The sequence below is a fragment of the Simochromis diagramma genome, unplaced genomic scaffold, assembly GCF_900408965.1.
Source record: "Simochromis diagramma unplaced genomic scaffold, fSimDia1.1 OVJJ01000026.1, whole genome shotgun sequence".
In the NCBI taxonomy this organism is placed as follows: domain Eukaryota; kingdom Metazoa; phylum Chordata; class Actinopteri; order Cichliformes; family Cichlidae; genus Simochromis; species Simochromis diagramma.
The window spans coordinates 5,680,569-5,699,891 of record NW_024386985.1 but is presented as its reverse complement, the minus strand read 5'-3'; the positions used below and the strand labels follow the sequence as shown (position 1 = coordinate 5,699,891).

General features: G+C 42.9%; 1 protein-coding gene across 11 annotated transcripts in view; it reads right to left on the bottom strand.

Annotated features, from left to right (window-relative positions):
- Nucleotides 1-271: 271 nt before the first annotated feature.
- Nucleotides 272-19,323, bottom strand: part of unc13a (unc-13 homolog A (C. elegans)) — a 44,090-nt gene continuing 25,038 nt past the window's right edge. For 2 of the 11 annotated variants that reach the window (XM_040039889.1, XM_040039895.1), the window contains 20 exons: nt 19,199-19,288; nt 18,669-18,803; nt 16,536-16,669; nt 16,257-16,342; nt 15,272-15,398; nt 15,060-15,156; nt 14,209-14,352; nt 13,921-13,998; nt 13,710-13,787; nt 13,220-13,539; nt 12,359-12,482; nt 11,199-11,204; nt 9,468-9,497; nt 8,332-8,388; nt 8,103-8,183; nt 7,462-7,609; nt 6,642-6,698; nt 3,113-3,205; nt 2,547-2,706; nt 272-2,465 (listed from right to left, as the gene is read on the bottom strand). In XM_040039889.1, the coding sequence (XP_039895823.1) occupies nt 2,177-2,465; nt 2,547-2,706; nt 3,113-3,205; nt 6,642-6,698; nt 7,462-7,609; nt 8,103-8,183; nt 8,332-8,388; nt 9,468-9,497; nt 11,199-11,204; nt 12,359-12,482; nt 13,220-13,539; nt 13,710-13,787; nt 13,921-13,998; nt 14,209-14,352; nt 15,060-15,156; nt 15,272-15,398; nt 16,257-16,342; nt 16,536-16,669; nt 18,669-18,803; nt 19,199-19,288 (2,334 nt within the window). In that variant the 3' untranslated portion in view covers nt 272-2,176. The remainder of the gene's footprint in view (nt 2,466-2,546; nt 2,707-3,112; nt 3,206-6,641; nt 6,699-7,461; nt 7,610-8,102; nt 8,184-8,331; nt 8,389-9,467; nt 9,498-11,198; nt 11,205-12,358; nt 12,483-13,219; nt 13,540-13,709; nt 13,788-13,920; nt 13,999-14,208; nt 14,353-15,059; nt 15,157-15,271; nt 15,399-16,256; nt 16,343-16,535; nt 16,670-18,668; nt 18,804-19,198; nt 19,289-19,323) is intronic. The other 9 variants (XM_040039898.1, XM_040039900.1, XM_040039894.1 and 6 more) reach the window with 8 other exon arrangements.

The following is a 19,323-nucleotide window of genomic DNA, read 5'->3' as shown; positions in this document are numbered from 1 at the left end:
TACAACTACCCGACCGCAGCGATCGATCTCCCTCCCGATCGGTTTCCTCTGAGCTGACCAAACTTCCCGTCTCTGGTCAGCTCTACCGCAGCTGTGATGTTCGGCCCATCGAAACAGAGACGGCATTTACAACATATCAGACAAACGCTTGTGCTGATATAATTAGAATAATAATCCACAATGTAAACATTATAAGACTGATTCCAAATCACTCATCTACAGAGACTTTATAGATCAGATGCATAGAGTTCAGTTTGTAGGCCTTGTTCTAATAATGGGGACTTTGATATTATTCAGGTTTGGGAGGGGGCATCTTAGTAATGAGGCAGAAAAACATCCAACCAACCGATCATCCTGTTATTATCATCACCCCCATGATTTTTTTGTTCACGAGAAAACAACAAATATATTCTTTTTTTTAAAGGGTATTTTCTTAAAAATAGATGTCGCATTGAGAGACATGTCAGACAGCGAGCAGTCGTTTTAAAACATTTAGTTTCACATGAAAGTGACCGTAGCTTCAGGTGAACTGCTGTAAAACAAGCTCAGAGTATAAATGTGTTTTTATGTGTAGCAAAGCCCCTGTGCTTCTTCTATTTTCACACTACATCTCTGTACTGTGGACAGTAGGCCCTCTTTTAAATGTCACATCCAGACCTGGCTCGGTCTGGATCTGCAGCCCTTTAGCAGAGGTCTCGTTTCTCACTCACGATTAAGGGTTACGGCATCTGCAGGTGGATCATTAGACGCGATAAGCGCTGGATCATTAGCGGTATGTGCTCTCCCCGTGTTGGGGAATGTGCTGCTGTGTAACCCACGTGGTTATTTTAGCTTCTCAGGGACTGTGTTTTCAATCATCTAATTATACATGTAGGACTTCAATTAGCACGTACTTTTTAAAGGCAGTTGACTGTCCTTACAGGGCTGCCTGGCTGAGGAATGTTTGCAGTAAACCAGATGGAAATATCCACCGCACAATATAACCTTGGTCTGTGCTAAATTAAACAAACTGAACGAAACAATAAAAACCCCCCCGAATCTTATCGCACTCCCGCCCCACCCGTTGTGACGTCCTTCACTTGTGATGGCTTTCAGTGATTACATCTGCAGGTGACAGACAACACGGGCGGTCACACGAGGTTGACATTAGAACGTATTACAAACACTGTATCGCACATTCACACTCATTTTCACACACATACAGTCCGATGATTTACAGCGCTTGATCACCAGGCTCCGCTCTCTATAGGAAACAGGACATACATAATGTGCAAGGGTTTACAAGACGGAAGGCATTAAGGGTGTCAGGCAGTGTGCTCTGTTACAGGGTAGACGGACAGAGAGACGGACGAGGACAATCTTTAGCCGACCACAGTTCCATCGAACAATCCTGTATTTATCTTTACATATGTCCTTAATATTTTATATATATATGATGATATATAGAATTATTAAAATATAGATATAATCTGGAAGAAAAAAGTAAATAAATATTAAACTCATCATAACTAAATAGTGCTTTGTTCCCTGTATGTGTTCCCTACCCAATATCTGGAATGTTTGAGGCTGCAGCCGTTGTAGTTGTTTACGGGTCAGGTGGACAGTTGGTCCGGTTGTGCTTAGGGCTGGTCTTGGCATATTTGAGCAATTCCTTGTTGGCACTTGCGGTCCCTTCTCTAAGTGGTTGCAAACTAGGGAAGGGACGAGAGGAGCTGGGGGTCGGTAAAGTTGAGGGTAAGGTTAAAAAGGCAGAGAAAGAGTGAGAAAGAAAGCCAAAATATTAAAGGCTACAAGATATTTCTCACTCTGACCAGTCAAGTGAGGTGTGCGTGTGTGTGTGGGATGGCATGGCTGTCCTCTGGGATTAGAGGAAAGTAGTTATATGCTCTAAGATTAAACTCTATGTATAACTGAATCAAAAACATGTTTGATGAAGTCAGTAACAATAAAGACACTGGTGCGTTTTCAGAAAACGAGTGACGCTTTGCTTCGCACTCTGTCATTTCCACTGAAATAAATGTATTTACAGTATGTGTGGCGATTCTTGTCTTATGTGTGCTTTTACAACACTGGATAATCGGGGCAGTGGCTTGCAGTGGCTCAGGAGAGCTCCTGGGCAGATACTCTGATCTGATTCGAGTTCCTGACGTGGCATTTTAAACTGCGAATTGGCCCCCTAGCTACGGCCCTCCTCAGCAGAGCGCTGGTCGGACTTGAGCTTGACGAACTCCTTGGCCACGTCGTCGTTGTTGCGCTGGGAGAGGATGCGCAGGACGGTCAGTCCCGTCTCATCCATGTGGATGCGTTTGCCCAGCGGCAGCCAGCAGGCGGCGCTGCCCTTAGGGGCCACGTCCTTCAGCTGAAGGACAGCCATGCCCACGGTGCGGTCCTCTCGAGCAAAGCAGTAGTCCTTCACGCACACCTGCAGCTCGTAGCACTCAGGACCCACCTCATTACTCAGGGTGCTGCAGAGTGGGGCGATGGAGAATATTACAAAAATCTCTCGAAACAATCCCTCAAATCATCGATGCACATCAACCACTTACAAAGTGAAGGTCTCGTTGTATTTGGGAGCCCAGCTGTTGTTCTTTGACTTCGTGGCGTACTTCCTCTTTTTGTCACTGAGGTGAGGGCCGATGATATAGACCTCCACAAAAGGCCGGAATATTCCCTGCGTCTGCCACCTCAGGTCATTTGCAGCGACCACTGAAACAGACAGAAAGACAGAGCTAAAGGAAGGAAAGAGAGCGGGAAGGTGTGGGTGACTGTGAGATTCGCGTGGAGAAAATGTGTGAAAAAGTGGAGCGGTGAGCGAGGGCGAGTGAACAGGAAACTCAGACAATACTGGCTCTCCCTCAGGCCTCACATTCAGTTTATGGTCAAGATAATGAAAATAGAATTGGAAGAGTATTCATTACAAAATCATGTTTTTCTATGGCAGATGAAAGCTAGAGCTATATTCTGGTGCCCTGTTATGGCCATACAGTCCTGCCCGCGGGGTCTAGCAATGTTTAAATGTTAAACTATGACTTGAATGTTATTTCCAGAAATACCCTCAGATTCAGTCCCAATAAATGTGAAAACAACAAAGATACAAAATATTTTTGCTCACCTTTCACTGTGACTTTGTGCTCTCCGGTGTTCGGGTGAGTGAAAATCTCCACATGGATGGACACTTCTCCTACAGCATCGTCCACCCCAGAGCCTGACGGGACAGGACAAAGAGTAAAAGTGCCATTAATACCCTCGAGTCTCCCAATCTCCACTGTGCTAATGTCGCAGCCGCTGTGCCCTCTATTTCGAATTCTCCTCCATAATTTAATTTAAAAAAAGTTACACTTCCATTTCAGTTTCACAAAAGAAACAACGAAATGGACTCAGTTATAACCTGGTGAATATAAAGCAGAGTACTGACTATTCAAATGTTTCTTTATAAAATAATAGCGTTTAAAATAAAGCACAGAGTTCTGCTTGTGCATATGTTGTGGTCTGGAAGTGGACATTCAGACAAAGCAGCTATGAGTGGGCATATGTGTTTAATACCGGTAGAGTATAATAATAACAATAAGCCTGCAATAGCTGTATTATCTCCTTTGGTAATGCATTCTACGTTATGATTAAACCTGAGCGACTGAGAGGCAATCACTGTGGTAACTGTTGCCCACTCATAGATGCAAAGTGTCTGTTAGGATGCGGGGTGGTTAGTAAGAGGCAGAGAAGAAGACAGGAGAGAAGCTGGAGAAGGTCAGCTAACGGTGTGGATCCCCCCCCACCGACACAGATCATGTCTGGGCATGCTCAGATGGATACACCCATTCCTTGGTAAAGTCTTTTACCCAAGCATGGTCAAGAGGAGGGCCAAGAGAGGGAGGGACCACGTGGAGGGAGAAGCAGCTCGGCCTCCCCGGCCCGTCGGTATAGGATGACACTACTGATGCCTGACTGCTTTAATAAAGCTTTCTGCAAGAAGAGCGAATAGAAGATTTTTCATATTTTCTGCTCTTTTGTCCTTTTAATGTCTATATTTCCATTCTTGAAGAGAGATTGCTCTCATTTCTCCTTGTTTAGTTTTTTCATCATTTAATGTAAGTTTATGGATCGAGAGCGACACGCACCCTCATAACTGACCGCTCAGATGTTTCCTGGTTAAAATCAGTCATTTCATTGCATTTCAATCAAACATCAAAGTCATTTAACTGTTCCATCTCTACGCTACGCCAGACCTGGGCTTGTTTGGGGTCCTTGGAGTTCTACTTTTTGCCTGAGGAAGAAGATGACAAGTCTAGATGGCTTTCACCAGGCTCTAACACCTTTGTCTGGGAGGGAGGATGATGATCTTTCCTTGTGCCGCATGTGAACAAGCGGTTTATATCCACGTACAACTCCAGAAGGATACAGTGACAGATGGACATTAATTTTCAGTGTTTTAATTAGCGTCTTCGCTCTGTCAACGGTATCTTTGTGGCGACGACCAGCAGCCTGTGTGTTTGTGTTTTTAACCAGCCGCCCACTAAACAAGGTGTCTGTGGGAGTTAGACGGCAGAGTGTTCCTGGCACGCGGCTCTCTGCATCTCTCAGGGGAGCATTATGGGATTGCTGGTTTCACTGCCAACAGGACCAAAGAGAGCAGCAGTCATCCATCTGGCCTTGTCTACTCAGTAGAGGACATCCATGAGAGATGAGAAAGAAACTTTTCTGGCTGGGAGGCAGGAAGATGTTGCCAGGAAAAAGCAGCCCCTTTCTTCGTTAACAAACACGGCAATCAGAGGCACATTTTGCACCATATTGCAAAACGTCACCAAAATAGATATTAAATCTCAGAATTGTACTTTAAATGTGCCAAAGCATCGCCTGAGTTTGCCACTTATTCACAAATGAGTTGATTATTTTAACCGCAAATATCGGCGCTCACAGCCAGCAGCACGCGAGACCTACCGTCAGCGCTGATCAAAGACTCTTTCAGCTGCGAGTAAATTCCACTGAGCTTTGGTCATTCATCCTGCTCTAATCATCCACTCTAATATGGTTGGAGAAACTACTCAGTGAAATCTGTTTGACAGGGAGTTAATTTGCTTCCTTGTTACAGTCAGGGACATCCACCAGCTGGCAGGAAGGCGAAAGATACGCTTCTTTGCTGCTTGTTTATTCAATCTCAAATAGATGATTTTCCATAAAACTTGCAAAAAGGAGCATTTGAATTATTTCCAGTCATACTTCATCAGAACTAAAAAGCTGGTGTCACCATTTTGAACAGGTAAAGGATGAGAAAGTGAGATTCAGCTCAGTCAGACAATCAAACTTGAGAACACACCAGTTCAGAGCAACACTTAAAAATCTCAACTATTCCAACAAAATTCATTTGCTAGTATTTGTTGGTAGTGGATACCTTTCACAGTTAGGCATTCATCTGCATAAAAATCTACTTTGAATGCTTTTCTTTCCTTACACATTTCCATCTTTGGTCTCTTTCCAGAGGAAAGTGACACAACTTGACGTGTAACAGACTGCAGTGTTAACAATGTCATATTGAGCCGCTCATCTGAGATGACTGTCGGGGTGCTAGGGCTTGCGCAGCACCAGATCATCATCGAAGCATCAAATTAAACGGCGAAGCCAAGTGCACACACAAACAGCAGAATGCATATGTCTCTGTGTGAGCGTGTATGAACATACCGCATCTGAGAGCAAGTCAGACTCTTTTATTCTGATCTAAAGAGACGGAAATCAGACCACCTGACCCGATGGACTGTTTGTGATTGGCTAGATCTGTTAAGGGGAGACGAGCTGAGAACCCTTTCCCATCACCGCTTTGGGGAGGGTGGCGCTGCGTGTGGAAGCTGACTGGGTGTTTACATCTCTGCCTGCTTTTGGATGCGATCGCAGGGTAGGGAAGGACAGAGAGCCCTCCCAGACAAACTAAGCCAACAGCCATCATCATCTTCATAATAATCCTACTCTTCCTCTTCAAGCATCTGCCATTTCAAACACAGTGGGAGGGACAGTGACACTGTAAAAAAAAGATTTCCTCCCAGTGTTTCTGGAAATAAATAATTGCTTCTACAACCTGAGGACAGACTCATCAGATTGCTTTGGTCAGTCACGTACTTTCCCACGTGTGCACACACACACACACACACACACACACACACACACACACACACACACACACACACACACACACACACACACACACACACACACACTTAGCCCCCTGGCTTCTCTGGGTGACATCATGCTGCATCAGAATTCCTTCACGCTTTAATGCATTTCTATTATATTTGTCTGATGTCCGCGCATCATGCGTCGTGTCTGCTCATACATACTGTCCACGGCGTATGTATTCAGCGCAGTTCTGTACATACAGACATCAGTGTGTACGTTTCATGCATGAATGCATAAAGTTACCATTCTTGCTGTGGTGGTGGGCATGTATGTGTGTTCAAAAAGGCAGAGAGTGTGTTCAGTCTGTGCATTGCATTTGTCTGTTGGGATGAATCTGAGCAGGCAGGAGAGTTTCAGGATGCACATGGGGGGGTGGGGGTGGGGGGGGGGGGGTGAAAAGGTGGAGGTTGCTGGGCTTTGTTCTGGAGGCTCTCTGGTGGTCCTTGGTGTCTCAGAGCCTCAGCCTGAGTGCCACATACCCTTTTCTGGGTAAACATCCTCACTAGTGGTGAATCTCACCCCCTTCCCGCCGAACACTGTCCCACAGACGGGGCAGGAGGTGGGAGTAGACAGAGAAAGGAGACACACGAAGAAATATGAGGTTTGCAGAGAGTTTCACAATTACAGAGTAGAAAACAGACCAACATGTAAAAAGCATTTTCCCTGATTTGTTGGGGAAATTGAGCTACTTCTACCAAATAAGCAGTGAAAAAACTGTGTCTTGCAACATCAAAAGCCACATGGCATTAGTTAAAAAATTCAATTTTAAATGATTATCCACTCAAAAGGCATTTCTACCAGTGCTCGGGGACTATGTGTGAGCGTCTGATGGCAGAAACGGGATGGCTGTTACACAGCTATGTGACAGGAGGACGGAGGCTGAGCAGCAGCATCAAAGAGAAGGAAAACAGAGTGGGTAGGTATTTATTTTTTCATTGCAAATAGCTGTCAGATCATCTACAGAATAGTGGCTGCAGTTCCAGAAGCTCGCTATCAGGAGACTCAGCATTTCAGAACAGTGAGAAATATTGTGCTGTTGCAGTCTCAATTTTATGCTCTACGAGGCACGTGAGATACTTTGAGCGTATAGAAACTTGGCATTTGGGAAAACCCTAACATCAACAGAGGGGGCAGCGAGAGGGGCTCCTCTGAGAGTGTGAGCGAAGAAGGAATACATTTCCCTTCCTCAGAGAATTATGTAAGATGCTGTAGGTAGTTAAGCTCATACTTAACAACTGAAGATACTGGAAGGTAAAGCAAATTCAAAGCCCCTCAGACACAGACAGATTTGTACGTTACCTTGAGCGTTCTGCGATTGGACAAAGGTCTTTATGAGTTTGTCTGTGGCCTGCGTGTAAAGGGACAGGGCGTAGTGGAGAGACTGAAGGTCAGGACTCTTCTCCAGGAATGTCTTCTTCAGACCCACACCACCAGCATGGAAATATTGCTGTCACATAAAAGGGCGGGGAAAAAAACACAAACATATTTTACCAACATCTTCCGACCAGCAGCTGACTGAAGAATTAAAGGGCACAAATAATTATAAACACAGCAGAATGATCATCAGCGAATCCTGACATTCCCACAGTCACACATGAATCCAACACTAAACCAGTCAATACTGACAACTGCAGATAACAATTCAAAACGCTTCTATGATGTGCAAATTAGAGCCCCCGTAGAGCTTTAAACAATCGTTTTAACATTTGGTGCTATGTGGGTGCCTGTGTTATCTTGGGAAAATGCTTTGGGAGTGAAATTATGTGTTATTTTTCTTTTATTAATTCATCCTAAAGGGATAAAAAAACCCCTCATTTCCTGGTCCCAAACTCTGGGTTTTAAGACTGTACATTTATGAATTCTTGTTTCCTGAAACGCTTGCACTGATAATAAAGAGAATATTCAATGTTTAATCACTGAAAATGAAAGTGAATCTCTACCTTGATGGTGTCGAGAGCCAACTCTATCACAGCACACTGCTTGGGTGTTAGCGCTTTGGCCTCCTCACGAACCATGTGCTCCTAAAGATGCCAGCGGGAGAGGCATAAAGCAAAATGACCAATATGTCCCCCTCATATGCCCTTCCGCATATTTTCTAAGCAATTAGAGACTCAGTCCGAAGCACTGGTGCCGGGCCCAGAGCGTAAGTGTAGCAGAAACATATTGTACCTTCAGCTTGGACAGCTGTCCGAGCTCCTTGGCAGCGTTAAAGATGAGCTGAGTGCCCTGGAAGAGACAGAAAGGCAGAAGGAGGAACAAGAAAGGTAGACAAGCAGAGAGAAAGAGAGAGAGAGAGGAGCGCTGTTATTATCGGGACAAAACAACGGCGGCGGTAAATGGCTTAGTGTCACACAGAGGACAGCGACGTTTCTGACACACACATTCATAAACAGTCACTCTGAACCGCTTTACAGGTGTCACGGTCCATTTTCCTTCAAGTGCTGTTATCACACTTATCTGTCTTTTAATCATTCCAAAACATTACACACAAACACTACAAGGAGAAGGGAAAGTGGTTCAGCTCGTAGTAAGGGCAGGAAAATAGACATATTTGTGCACTCAAATGCACACAGACACACTCACTCTCCCTCTCTCACACACACACACACACACACACATTTAGCAGCTATAAAGCTTCACCGTGGTGTGTGCTGGTATTTATTGGTCCAGCCTAATGCAGTACTCTTGTAAGAAGATGTATCCTAAGTACTGCTGACTGTGGTTAAAATTTTGAAAGTTTACCAAAACCAACTGTAGTTTTGTATTCTTTCAAATAATGCAATAAAAAAAGAATAGCAGAAAAGTTTCAGGAAGAGCTTTATTAGCAAATAACAGAGTGCACTTCTGAAACTGTGGGGAAGCAACAGGGAAGAATAATCTAGCATCCCTCCACTGCTACTCTATGCTAAACTGTCAGAAGTCGTGCAGATAGATGTGCCTTTGGTTGCAGGGGCTGCTGTGATGAATATACTTTTTTACCCTGCAAGCTTGGCTTCCCTTTGATTTGGCTGTGAAGCTAAACCACACTCTGTTGTCTTTTTGTTTTTTTGCACATAGCCAGCCAGGTCTGAGTCAAATTAAGTGACTGCTGAACACACTGACTTTCTGTGTTTAAGTCACAAATGTCTACATCCAATAGAGGTATGTTTACAGCACACTATAAAAAGCACTATGTAGATAGTGAAAAAAAACAATATTTCCACTGCTTTGTTTGACTGGGAGCTGAGGGAGAGAGACATAGACATGGAGAGAAGACGTGGAGGAGAGAGACAAGACACATTGATCTGAAGGGGTTTAGTCCTTACATCGCTGTGAGAAGCACTCTTCAGCCTCCCCTGGAAAGAGAGCATGTGGTTAATACTTCAAGCAGTGGCCAGTCCCTGCTGTCTGACTTCACGCTCACTGGCTGCATAAGAGCGTGCAATCAAAAGCTCAGACGTTGCTTTAAAAATGTTAACGAATGTTGGAAAAACCCTCGTCAGTTTTTTCAGTTTATTTCTTTTTTTGATCGATTGCCAATCCAACATTATGAGAGTAAATGCTTTGACTGCACTCTGTTCACTTATGATCATTGCAGAGATATTGTTTGCATGTGGTCTGATATTTCAGCCAGGCCACTCGTAACCTGTTTGCATGCAATCCAAAGCAAAAACAGTGCCAGGAAGCATGAAAAAAGGAAAAATCTAAATGTATCTTAGCACGTAATAGTTTCCATTAAAGAAATGTAATATAACATCTTGGTCAAAGTTAAAATAAAAATTTTACCTAGGGGAAACATATGCATACTCTCTTTAAAATGCTCAATAAGAAATTCATTTTCTGGCTATCAATCACAGCGCATGAACATTTTACCTGCATGAAAAATACAGGGCGCTCAGTCACGTGAACAAAGTCACAGACTAAAATTGGGGTTATCATGAAAGAAATCGTTTTACAATATTTAGATTTATGCACAAATTAAACAGGATGGTGCTAGTGAGTTTTAGGTGTGATGGCAGGCCGATAGTTTTACCAGTTTCTTAGTGGAATCACTGAAAGATAATATTTTCAATAATTATGCAGCATTAAAGCTCTGTGCAGTAACTTCCATCCAAAGAACAATTTTAGAGTCTGCATCTTTATGATGTTAAACCAGCTTCTCTTAAATAATTTATTGGAAGTTACCAGAGATCAGAATGAATAACTTGACATTAAAGTAAATGTTTTCATACATCTTTAGGCTGTCAGCATCAGAAAGTGAAATATTTGGTCCTAAGACATTAAGAAAACAAACCGTGTACCTCGTTTGCACAACCTAAACCCAAGAAAAAGCATCGAGACTATTTATAAAAACACAATGACAGTAATTATAGCAACAACAGAACACGAAACCAAACCAGAAGAGACCAACAGGACAGGTCCGCAGAGACATACAGTGCACTACAGTGTCGTACAGGATACTGAGAGAAGACTGCAGTGTTGAAATAGATCAGATGCAAGCAACAAACCCACAGTAGGGGGTAGGAAGGCAGGACACAGTTCAAACAGGTAGGAAAGGTGGGGACAGTGGGGTGAGAGGATTGGAAAGGGCGGAAAAGGGGTGCTGGAGTTTGGTCGGGACAGTAGATACCAAGCTACCGAGAGATCAGTCACCTCACCGGGGTCCCCATAAAAGGGCGCAATGCATGAGAAGAAACAAGCCAAACCCAGGCACAACAGAGGAGAGGAGTACCATTTCCTGTTTGAGGAGAGCGTTCATGAAGAAGAGACAGCAGAAAAGGGAGAGGGGGCTAATCGGTGAAGATTGCTGAGGGGTGGGGTGGGACCTATTAGAACTAGTTAGGAATGCACCATGCTCCTGTCTTCTCAAACGAGAGACAGACTTGGAGGAGAGAAGAGAAAAGAGGAGACATGAGACAGATCAAAGAGGTGAGGTCGTGAGAAGGCAGACGGTGTGATGTGGGGTAAAAACAGGGGAAGATCGCAGCCACATATAGCAGAGAAATTGACCACCGTGGACTGACAGACAGACAAACACACAGGAGTGCTGTACTTACAATCATCTGTGGAGGGAGAGCGGTGGGAGCAGGATGTAATAGTAATCACAACAACAACAACCAGAGAGAAGGGTCAGTCAAGCTGCAAAGAGCCCCACATCAATCAAAATCACAAGTTTGGGCCCCAGGCCTGGAGGGACGTGGAGCAACTGACACCTGTTTAGAGCCTGGACTAAGCACAGGTAGAGAACTGAGCAGGCAGCCATAACACCTAAGCTAACTCGTTACAGCATCAACTCTTTGCTCATAAAGCAAATACGAGGTTTAACTTTCAGCAGCTTCACATGAAGAGTGTCGCTGTGGGTGTGATCGTGCAGCTTTGGCGCACATTAAACTCTGCGTCCTGTGACTGAAGGTCACAGTAACCACAGATTATCACTTTATTATCAGTGATATGAGGCTCTTTAGTTAATAACCAAACAGAAATAACACATATACCAAAAACAAACAAAAGAAGAGCGGCTGCTTTCCAAAATGTATCATTCTTTTCAGAAGTGGGTCGGATCCTTTAGGCTAACATTTTTCTGCAACTCTGATGTGAGTTACTCATAAATCAGGAATCTCTCCAAACAACTGACATACTGGAGAGCAGCCATGAGCTGGTGCAGGAATGATATGGTGCAGTCCTTTTTTTTCTTTTTCTTTTTAAGGGTTTCGTCTGGATTGTTTGGATGAACGAAGGCACCTGCAGGGCAATGCTGCATATACTGCGTGTAGGGGGGGTGAGCAGAGGGTAGGATGTAGATGTGATGCAAAAACTGTTTGATCTTTTGCTTAGGCATGGGCCATGTTGGATTGCAACACACACAAAATGTCTGCATTTGTTTTCCCTTCTCTCGTTCTCCACCTCCTTCTTCTTTCTTTCTGTCCTTTGATGTTGCCTTGGCAGTAACAGGTGTAAGTAGAACGTACTTGTGCACGTGTAGGCCTTATATACTGCAGGGGTCACCATATGAACATGTAATATCTTCATTTATGTTGCTATAAACATCCGCATGGACTTCAAATAATCATTAAACATTTTGTAAAGAGATGATAGCGATGGATATGTGTACATGTCTCTTTCGTCTACACAAATTAGCCAAGAAAACATCTCTAAATATGTCTATTTTGTATGTTTGTATGTTCTTTTGTGCATTTATACTTCTATGCGCTCTTACCGTTTGGTCTGTGAGCGGTGGCAGAACGATGGTCTTCTCCATGGTGTTCATCACCAGCTTCCACAGTTCCTTCAACACACGTTTCAGCACAGTCTTTTCACAGATCTTAGCAAACAAAGTCAGGCTGGCAGGAGGAGGGAGAGACACAAGTAAGAAGGAGACGTAAGTATTAAGCAGCAGAGGGGAAAAAACACAGTCTACCGGAAGAAAAATCGGATCATCAAAAGAAAAAGAGGTAATGTGAAAAAGAGAAATACCTTCATGAGGGGAAAAACGCTCAGAAAAGCAGAAAATTTGGGGAAATTTCAATATTTTTCATTCATTCACAAGCAAATAAAGTCATGGACGTTTCCAAGTCATTCCTACAAAAACAAGGGTGGTTGTGGCATCCTATTATTGCACCACAGTTAAATTCAGTGAACTCTTTAGAAACCGTTAATTCATAAATGTTTGTAAAGACAGCGTGCACGGCTAGGCGATGGATTGTACACTGTACACCTGTGGGAATGGGACTGAAAACACCCAAATTCAAAGATTAAAGGATGCGGACTAATAATTTTATCCATATATCGTATAACCACAACCAACAAAGCCAAAGATTCAAACAATCACATCAGTGTATTCACTGGTAATCCCTGAAAGATGAAAGCTCAGTCTCCAGAGTGTTTTAAAGGTCTTTTTTTTTCTCTACTCTTTCATCTTGATTATGTTATTGTGCAGGAATATCTCCAGCTCTAGCCACGAGCATCGTTACCCTACCCACCTACTGTTCAAACCTTCTATCTGCAAGTCAATCAGGCAGTCAGTCAGAAGAAACTTGCTTCCAAATAGGGAATCATTTTAAGCTAAAGATTGGCTCACTTGCTGTCCAGGAACTCCATGATTGGCTGCAGGACATTGTCAGCGTCCTGGGCCACGCTGCTGGCATTTCCCACATTTGAGGTTCCTTTAACCTGAGCCAAGATGTCTCCCATCTGCTTAACATTTTCCTCAATATGAGGCTGGAAACTACAGAGGATGAAAGGGAGAAGGTTTAAGAGACTGCATCTGTAGCGTTCATTTGCATATGAATATGTGTGAGCGTGTTCCCACCTGACAGCAAAGACCCTGCTGAGATCATCCATGACATTGTTGAGTTTGACTTGCAGGTCTTTCAGGATATCACTAGCTTCAACACACAGCTAAAATGCCACAATAAAAACACACAAACTCACTCAGCTGTTTGGGTTGACTGGCGGCTGTGTGATAGGATAATAATAACACATGGCTGATATACTAGCATTAGGAACTATGTCTGAATAATTAAACAGTCTAAGTTTTGGCTGTTTGCGAGTGGAGAAGAGTTGCTCACATCTTTTCCACCCATGGCTTCAAACATCTTCTCCAGCTGCACCCTCAGCTGCTGGATGTTGTTGATCAGGATGCAGGGCTAAAAAGAAGCGGACACATGCGCATGTTTTTATGTTTATTCCAAAAGTTGGCTTTCGGTTTTTGGCAAACAGAATAAAATCAGACCATCTGTGGAAAAACCACATTGGGTCATTATGTTTTTGGCCACTCACCACTTTCTCCATGGTGACATAGTTGGCAAACAGCTTTGAAATGATGTCAGCATAGGACAGAAGCACATTGCTGATGGTCTGGAGAAGAAAACAACAAAGGAAATATTTTTTTTCTGCTCTTGTGTAAAGTGTCCTTGGGTTTCTTAAAGGGCGCTATACAAATCCAAGTTCTTATTATTATTACTGTTATTATAAAAAAATGTTGTAACTTGTACAGAAAAAAAATTGAAGACCTCGGTCTTGCATTTTTATTTTGTAACCTGCAAATGACATTTTCACTGCACCTACCTTGGCGAAGCGCTTCATGTAGTGTCCTACAATCTGCGGATCTGGGCACTCTAACTTCCTGATGATCTCAAAGCTCTGGTTGAGCTGGGAAAAGACATCCACAACCGAACAGGAGAACAGAGCATGCTCCGATGTGACCTGGAACTGCAGGGCAGAAAAGATACGCGGGAAGATTAAAAACTGGGGAAAATTAAAGGAGAAAAAGTCACAAGAAGGGGATGAGTAAGGTTGCAGGTGAGATTGTGTGCCCGTCTAAGACCATACAGACAGACCATTAGATGCTTTATTAAACTGGACCTTTGATATATTTCACTGCCTGTACAGAGACTCTGACCTCTCAGAGCCAGCCGTACAGACAGTTAGACAGCCATCCAGTGACAGGTGGGAGCTCCTGTCTGTCTCCTTGTAATTGGCTGCTGGTTACCGCCTGGTCCTTAATTGGCTAGAGGTGAGTAGGTGCTACTCCAGGGAGTCAGGGTAATGAGTTGAGGACAGCTTTTCTGCAGTCAAACCTTTGGAATAAGGCCATTAATTTACAATGTCCTGCTGTAACAGAATCATCTTTGGCTTTAAGCGTATGCAAGTCACGGGCACTCTTTTTGAAAACTTCCCAAGAATCTGCACTGCTGAGTCCATGCTTTCTATTTTAGTCTTTGAAGAATGCAGGGGAGACAGGAGAACGTGTGGGAGGCGGGGCGGGAGTGGGGAAGAAACTTTGGATGATAACTCTGAGTGTGACAGAGGAAGTACAAAGGATGGATTACAATAATTCTGCTTGAATAACAACAGCGACTCAGCGCTTCAAGAGGGCTGAAGGAGAGATAAGGAGGAAGGGAGCTGGAAACGTTTACCCCATCTTTTTTGTCTCTTTCCAAAGCACCGTGCAGAAAGTCACGAGACACTTCTTCGTTTTCATCCAGCCACTGGATGACAAATGGCTCAAACCACCTACGGGGAGCAACAATTTAGATATTTGCAAACTAAATTCGAGCATTTCAAAAATATATTCTATAATTCTTTTTCACCGGATGCGTCTGTTTCTACAAAACAAGATGCTACTCACGCAGGATATTCAGGCACTCTGCTCTTGAAGAAGGGCAGGTCCTTGCAGTACTCGTTGTACAGCCACTTGACCTTGAAGTGCAGGTTCATGTAATCTGCACTCTTGCACAGGCGGTTTTTTTCATGCTCTGTGAAAAGGAGAAAACACATATTTCCAGGACTGTTTAGGCGGCCAGCATTTCCTGCAGGTCTGTTATGCACAGAGAAACTGAAAAACTGACACTTTACAGATCATTTTATAGAATAAATAGTTTTAAAATACACAAACATGATTCCAGTCATGCTTGGATAGAGCCAAATCCTCTTTTTTTCTTATCAGAAACTTTATTTTTATGCATAAATACTTTTTTAAAATATCAGATAAAAAATATGCATGCTAGAAATCAGAATATGCATATCACAAGATCTACCAAAATTAATATATTTTGCTTCATTGTTTGAAAAAATGAGATGTTTGCTCTCAGCAGCGGTACTGGAAGATTTAAATCAGGCAGGCAGTTAGTCAGCAAGAACAGCTGCTTGTCATGGAGCACACATTCAGTGTGTGTGTGTGTGTGTGTGTGTGTGTGTGTGTGTGTGTGTGTGTGTGTGTGTGTGTGTGTGTGTGTGTGGGCGTATGTGTTTTAATGATTAAAATGTTTTTTTGTTTTTGGAGGATGTAGATAGCCACGAGTAGAATAACTGGATCATTTTATTGCTAATACAAAAACAAAACTTGCGTATAATGTTTGTATGACTGTAACATTCAAGAGAGTTTAATATAATAGGTGGCTTTTTAATATCCATTTGTATATACTGAGTGGGAGTCCAGCTATGGCCAATAACCAGTGAGCTGAACTACCAGCAGCCGATAGTTAAACAAAAGCACAGACGTTTAATTAAATTCTCTGAATATTAACTGGATTCTTTTCTTTTCTGTGTTTTTGTATGCTCGCTACTTTTAAGACTACAGCACAATACTAACTGTATTATCGGTTTTTACTCACCTTCCATTGCATACTTCATATCCTGAGCAAATAAGTTCCACATAACTTCCGCGCTGATTTTACCCACATTGAGCTCCTGAGGGAATCTGGATGCAGAAGGAGAACATGTAACCAGGAAAGCTGACGAGAGCCTCAGAGTGCAGTTTTAATGGCACTATGAGAAACTGTGGATAACTACATAACATTAAAATGTCATTAAACCCATTCTGTTTTAATTTGTACAAGGAAACAAAGCAAATACAAAGGTAGAACGGTCGTGTAGAAAACTTAGAGACATACTGATTTAGGCAAGGAGTGTAAGAGTTCTTGTCTTCCTCAATGATTGAGACGATAAGTGTGATAAACTTGGACCAGAAGTCGAGGTTTTTGATGCTGGGTCCTTGCTCCTCTGGGGGCACAGCACCCTGCTTGGCCTGGGAAAGCAACAACATGAGTGGCGTTATAATGACTCATGACAATGGCTTTCTGAGGTTTACCTGCTATTATTGCCCCTTTTGGCTGAAAAATCTGCACATAAGTGAATTTTGATCAGTGAAACGGTTTTTAAAGCCGTACAACAGGATGTGCAGAGTCGTGTAATTGTGTAATCTTAATGTGAATTTTACCAATAATATTTCCGTCGTCTGCAACGGGGAGACGTTTTTGGAGGGAAATCTCGACTGCGTTGTTAACTCAACAACTCAAACATATTAAACACTTGCTGCTCAAACAGCTTTAAACAGACTGCGAATGTCAACTGTCTGGTCGACTTCTTTGAAACAGCTGAAGATGTGCTGAGAAAAAACAAAACAAAACACTGAGCTGGCTGCTGCAGGGTTTGAAGAGTGAAGAATGATCTTGCAGAGATTTCAACAAAATATAGCAAAGTCCCTCAGGACGAAATGTTTTATTCAAAGAGAAAAAATGCTTATTTGAAATTCACGGGGAAGTCAGAATTGGGCTTGGTGCTTTAATGAGGGCTCAAAGCAAGTTCTAGAAATCGCTGTTGGAATCGGCTACAGGAGTGACGGATGGAAGAGCCTGGCTTCACCAGACTAAGACACGGACTTACCGCGCACACACACACACACACACACACACATACAAACCTACAACATGCACACAAGTGTCTACATATGGAATGAGGACAAAACTGAAATCCTTTTTGTATTAGAAATGTAAAAATGTAAATATTATTCTCTTTGTAGTGATGACTTCTGGGTAAAACCGCTGATTTTGATCACTAAAGTTGTACTTCCACCTGTAATTCAATCAGCTGATGAGTTTCTAAAACTTTAAGCTTTTTCCCCTGGTTTGATCTTACTTTGTTTTCACACAAAGAAAACTCCAAACGAAGCAAAACGTGTCGCTACAAACCGCATGAGAAAGTTCAGTCTGCTTGTTGGCCAGATGTGCAAGAGGAACAATAGCAAAAGCAGGTAGAAGACGCAGTATTCTGAGCTGCAGGATAACTTTGCAATGTCACTTCTTCCAATTCTTTAAAGTTTGTGTACTCTGCAGGCTTATGGTACTCTGCTACATCCCAGGAAGCAAAGCATGCCTGGCTATCAGAAGGCAAACGCCCAGCATACATTCAGTGGTTGGGTCAGATCATGTTCCCACCATAAACGAATCAGTCTGAAGTTCATTTGGAACTGGATCGAGACCGCCTCCTCGAATGCGTCTGTGGTAGATTCACTGCAAGTGCAATTACCCTGCTCGTGTCTGCAGAAGCGAACCGCACCAAGACGGAAAATGAACCAGAATTCAATTTAAGCAGACTTAATGGTGCAGGTGTGAAGGCGCTGAGATTGTGGTTGGGCTGTCATTATTCCCGGCATTTTGCTTAAGGGAAACTGAACCGGACAGAAGTTAAATGTAAGCAAAACGATCATCAGTCACTGGAAATCTACAGCAAAAATTCAAAAGGAAACCTCAATGCCTTTTGCCACTGAATGAAATATACCAAGTTTATGTGTTTTGCTTGGTAACGACCAGAAGCTCAGAACGATATCAACTAAAAACAGATCAAGTTTGTCCAAAACCAAACATGAACCAAGGAAAAAATGGACTAAACAAATAAACCAAATAAACAAATCATAATTCAGCACTTTTTTTTCTATAATTTGCCGTAAGCAAATTATAGAAGACTGTTGATGTACCTTTAAGTAAATAAAAAATGAACAAATGCAGATACCATCACCATCACACCTGAACATCTGCACTTTTCTAACTGTTTGATTCTGTATGTTCTGAAGTCCAGTACATGTACGCATGCATGGTGTGCTAACAAGGCTTTACTTTATTGTACTTTATTATGTTTATGCCAAAAAACATCAATTCAAAGTTGATTTTTTTTGACAAAGATGGAAAAAGAAAAACATTCACTGACACACACACGCAGACATTCAGCCCATCACTGCTGCTTCTTACCGGGTCTGCCTGATACTCGCGACTGTAGAGCTCATGGCAGTTATTAAAGATGTATTCATAGGTGGAGTTGAGACAGGCTTTGACACAGTCCTTCACTACCTGACTGGCTCTGGGTGGCGACTGGAGCTCTTGGACCTAAACGCAGGCACAAAAATCAGACATGCAGTGACTGGATCATTCATTTGAGCTCACATTTGAAATGATGAATTTATTACAGCTGCAGAATATAGTTAAAGTTTGGCAACAGTGCTCTCCCAAATATGCAACATAGAAGACTGGAGTAGTGAAAATAAAAATCTCCCTGGAGCCTTCATGTGGGAGGTGGGAGAGTTGAAAGATCAGGCAGTGATGCAGGGCAGCAGCACTGACACGTCAGGGGGAAAAATGGGATATTCTGCAGCTTAAATAGACGATGTGAAGAAAGCCGAGTTGGTTTGCAGAATTCTCTCCATTTCTGCTTCTGAAGAAAAGCCTTAAATCCAACTCAGCACCAAGCTTTAGGATAAAAATGGAAGAGAAAGAGACTATACCTTCATTCTGAAGAAGGTTATACTGGTGAGCAGATCCACTGTGGACTTGAGGTCCTGCAGTCTCTCAGGACTGCTGGCCGGGAAGTTGTTCTGCAATCGGGCCAAAAAAAGGAAAGAAATCAGAA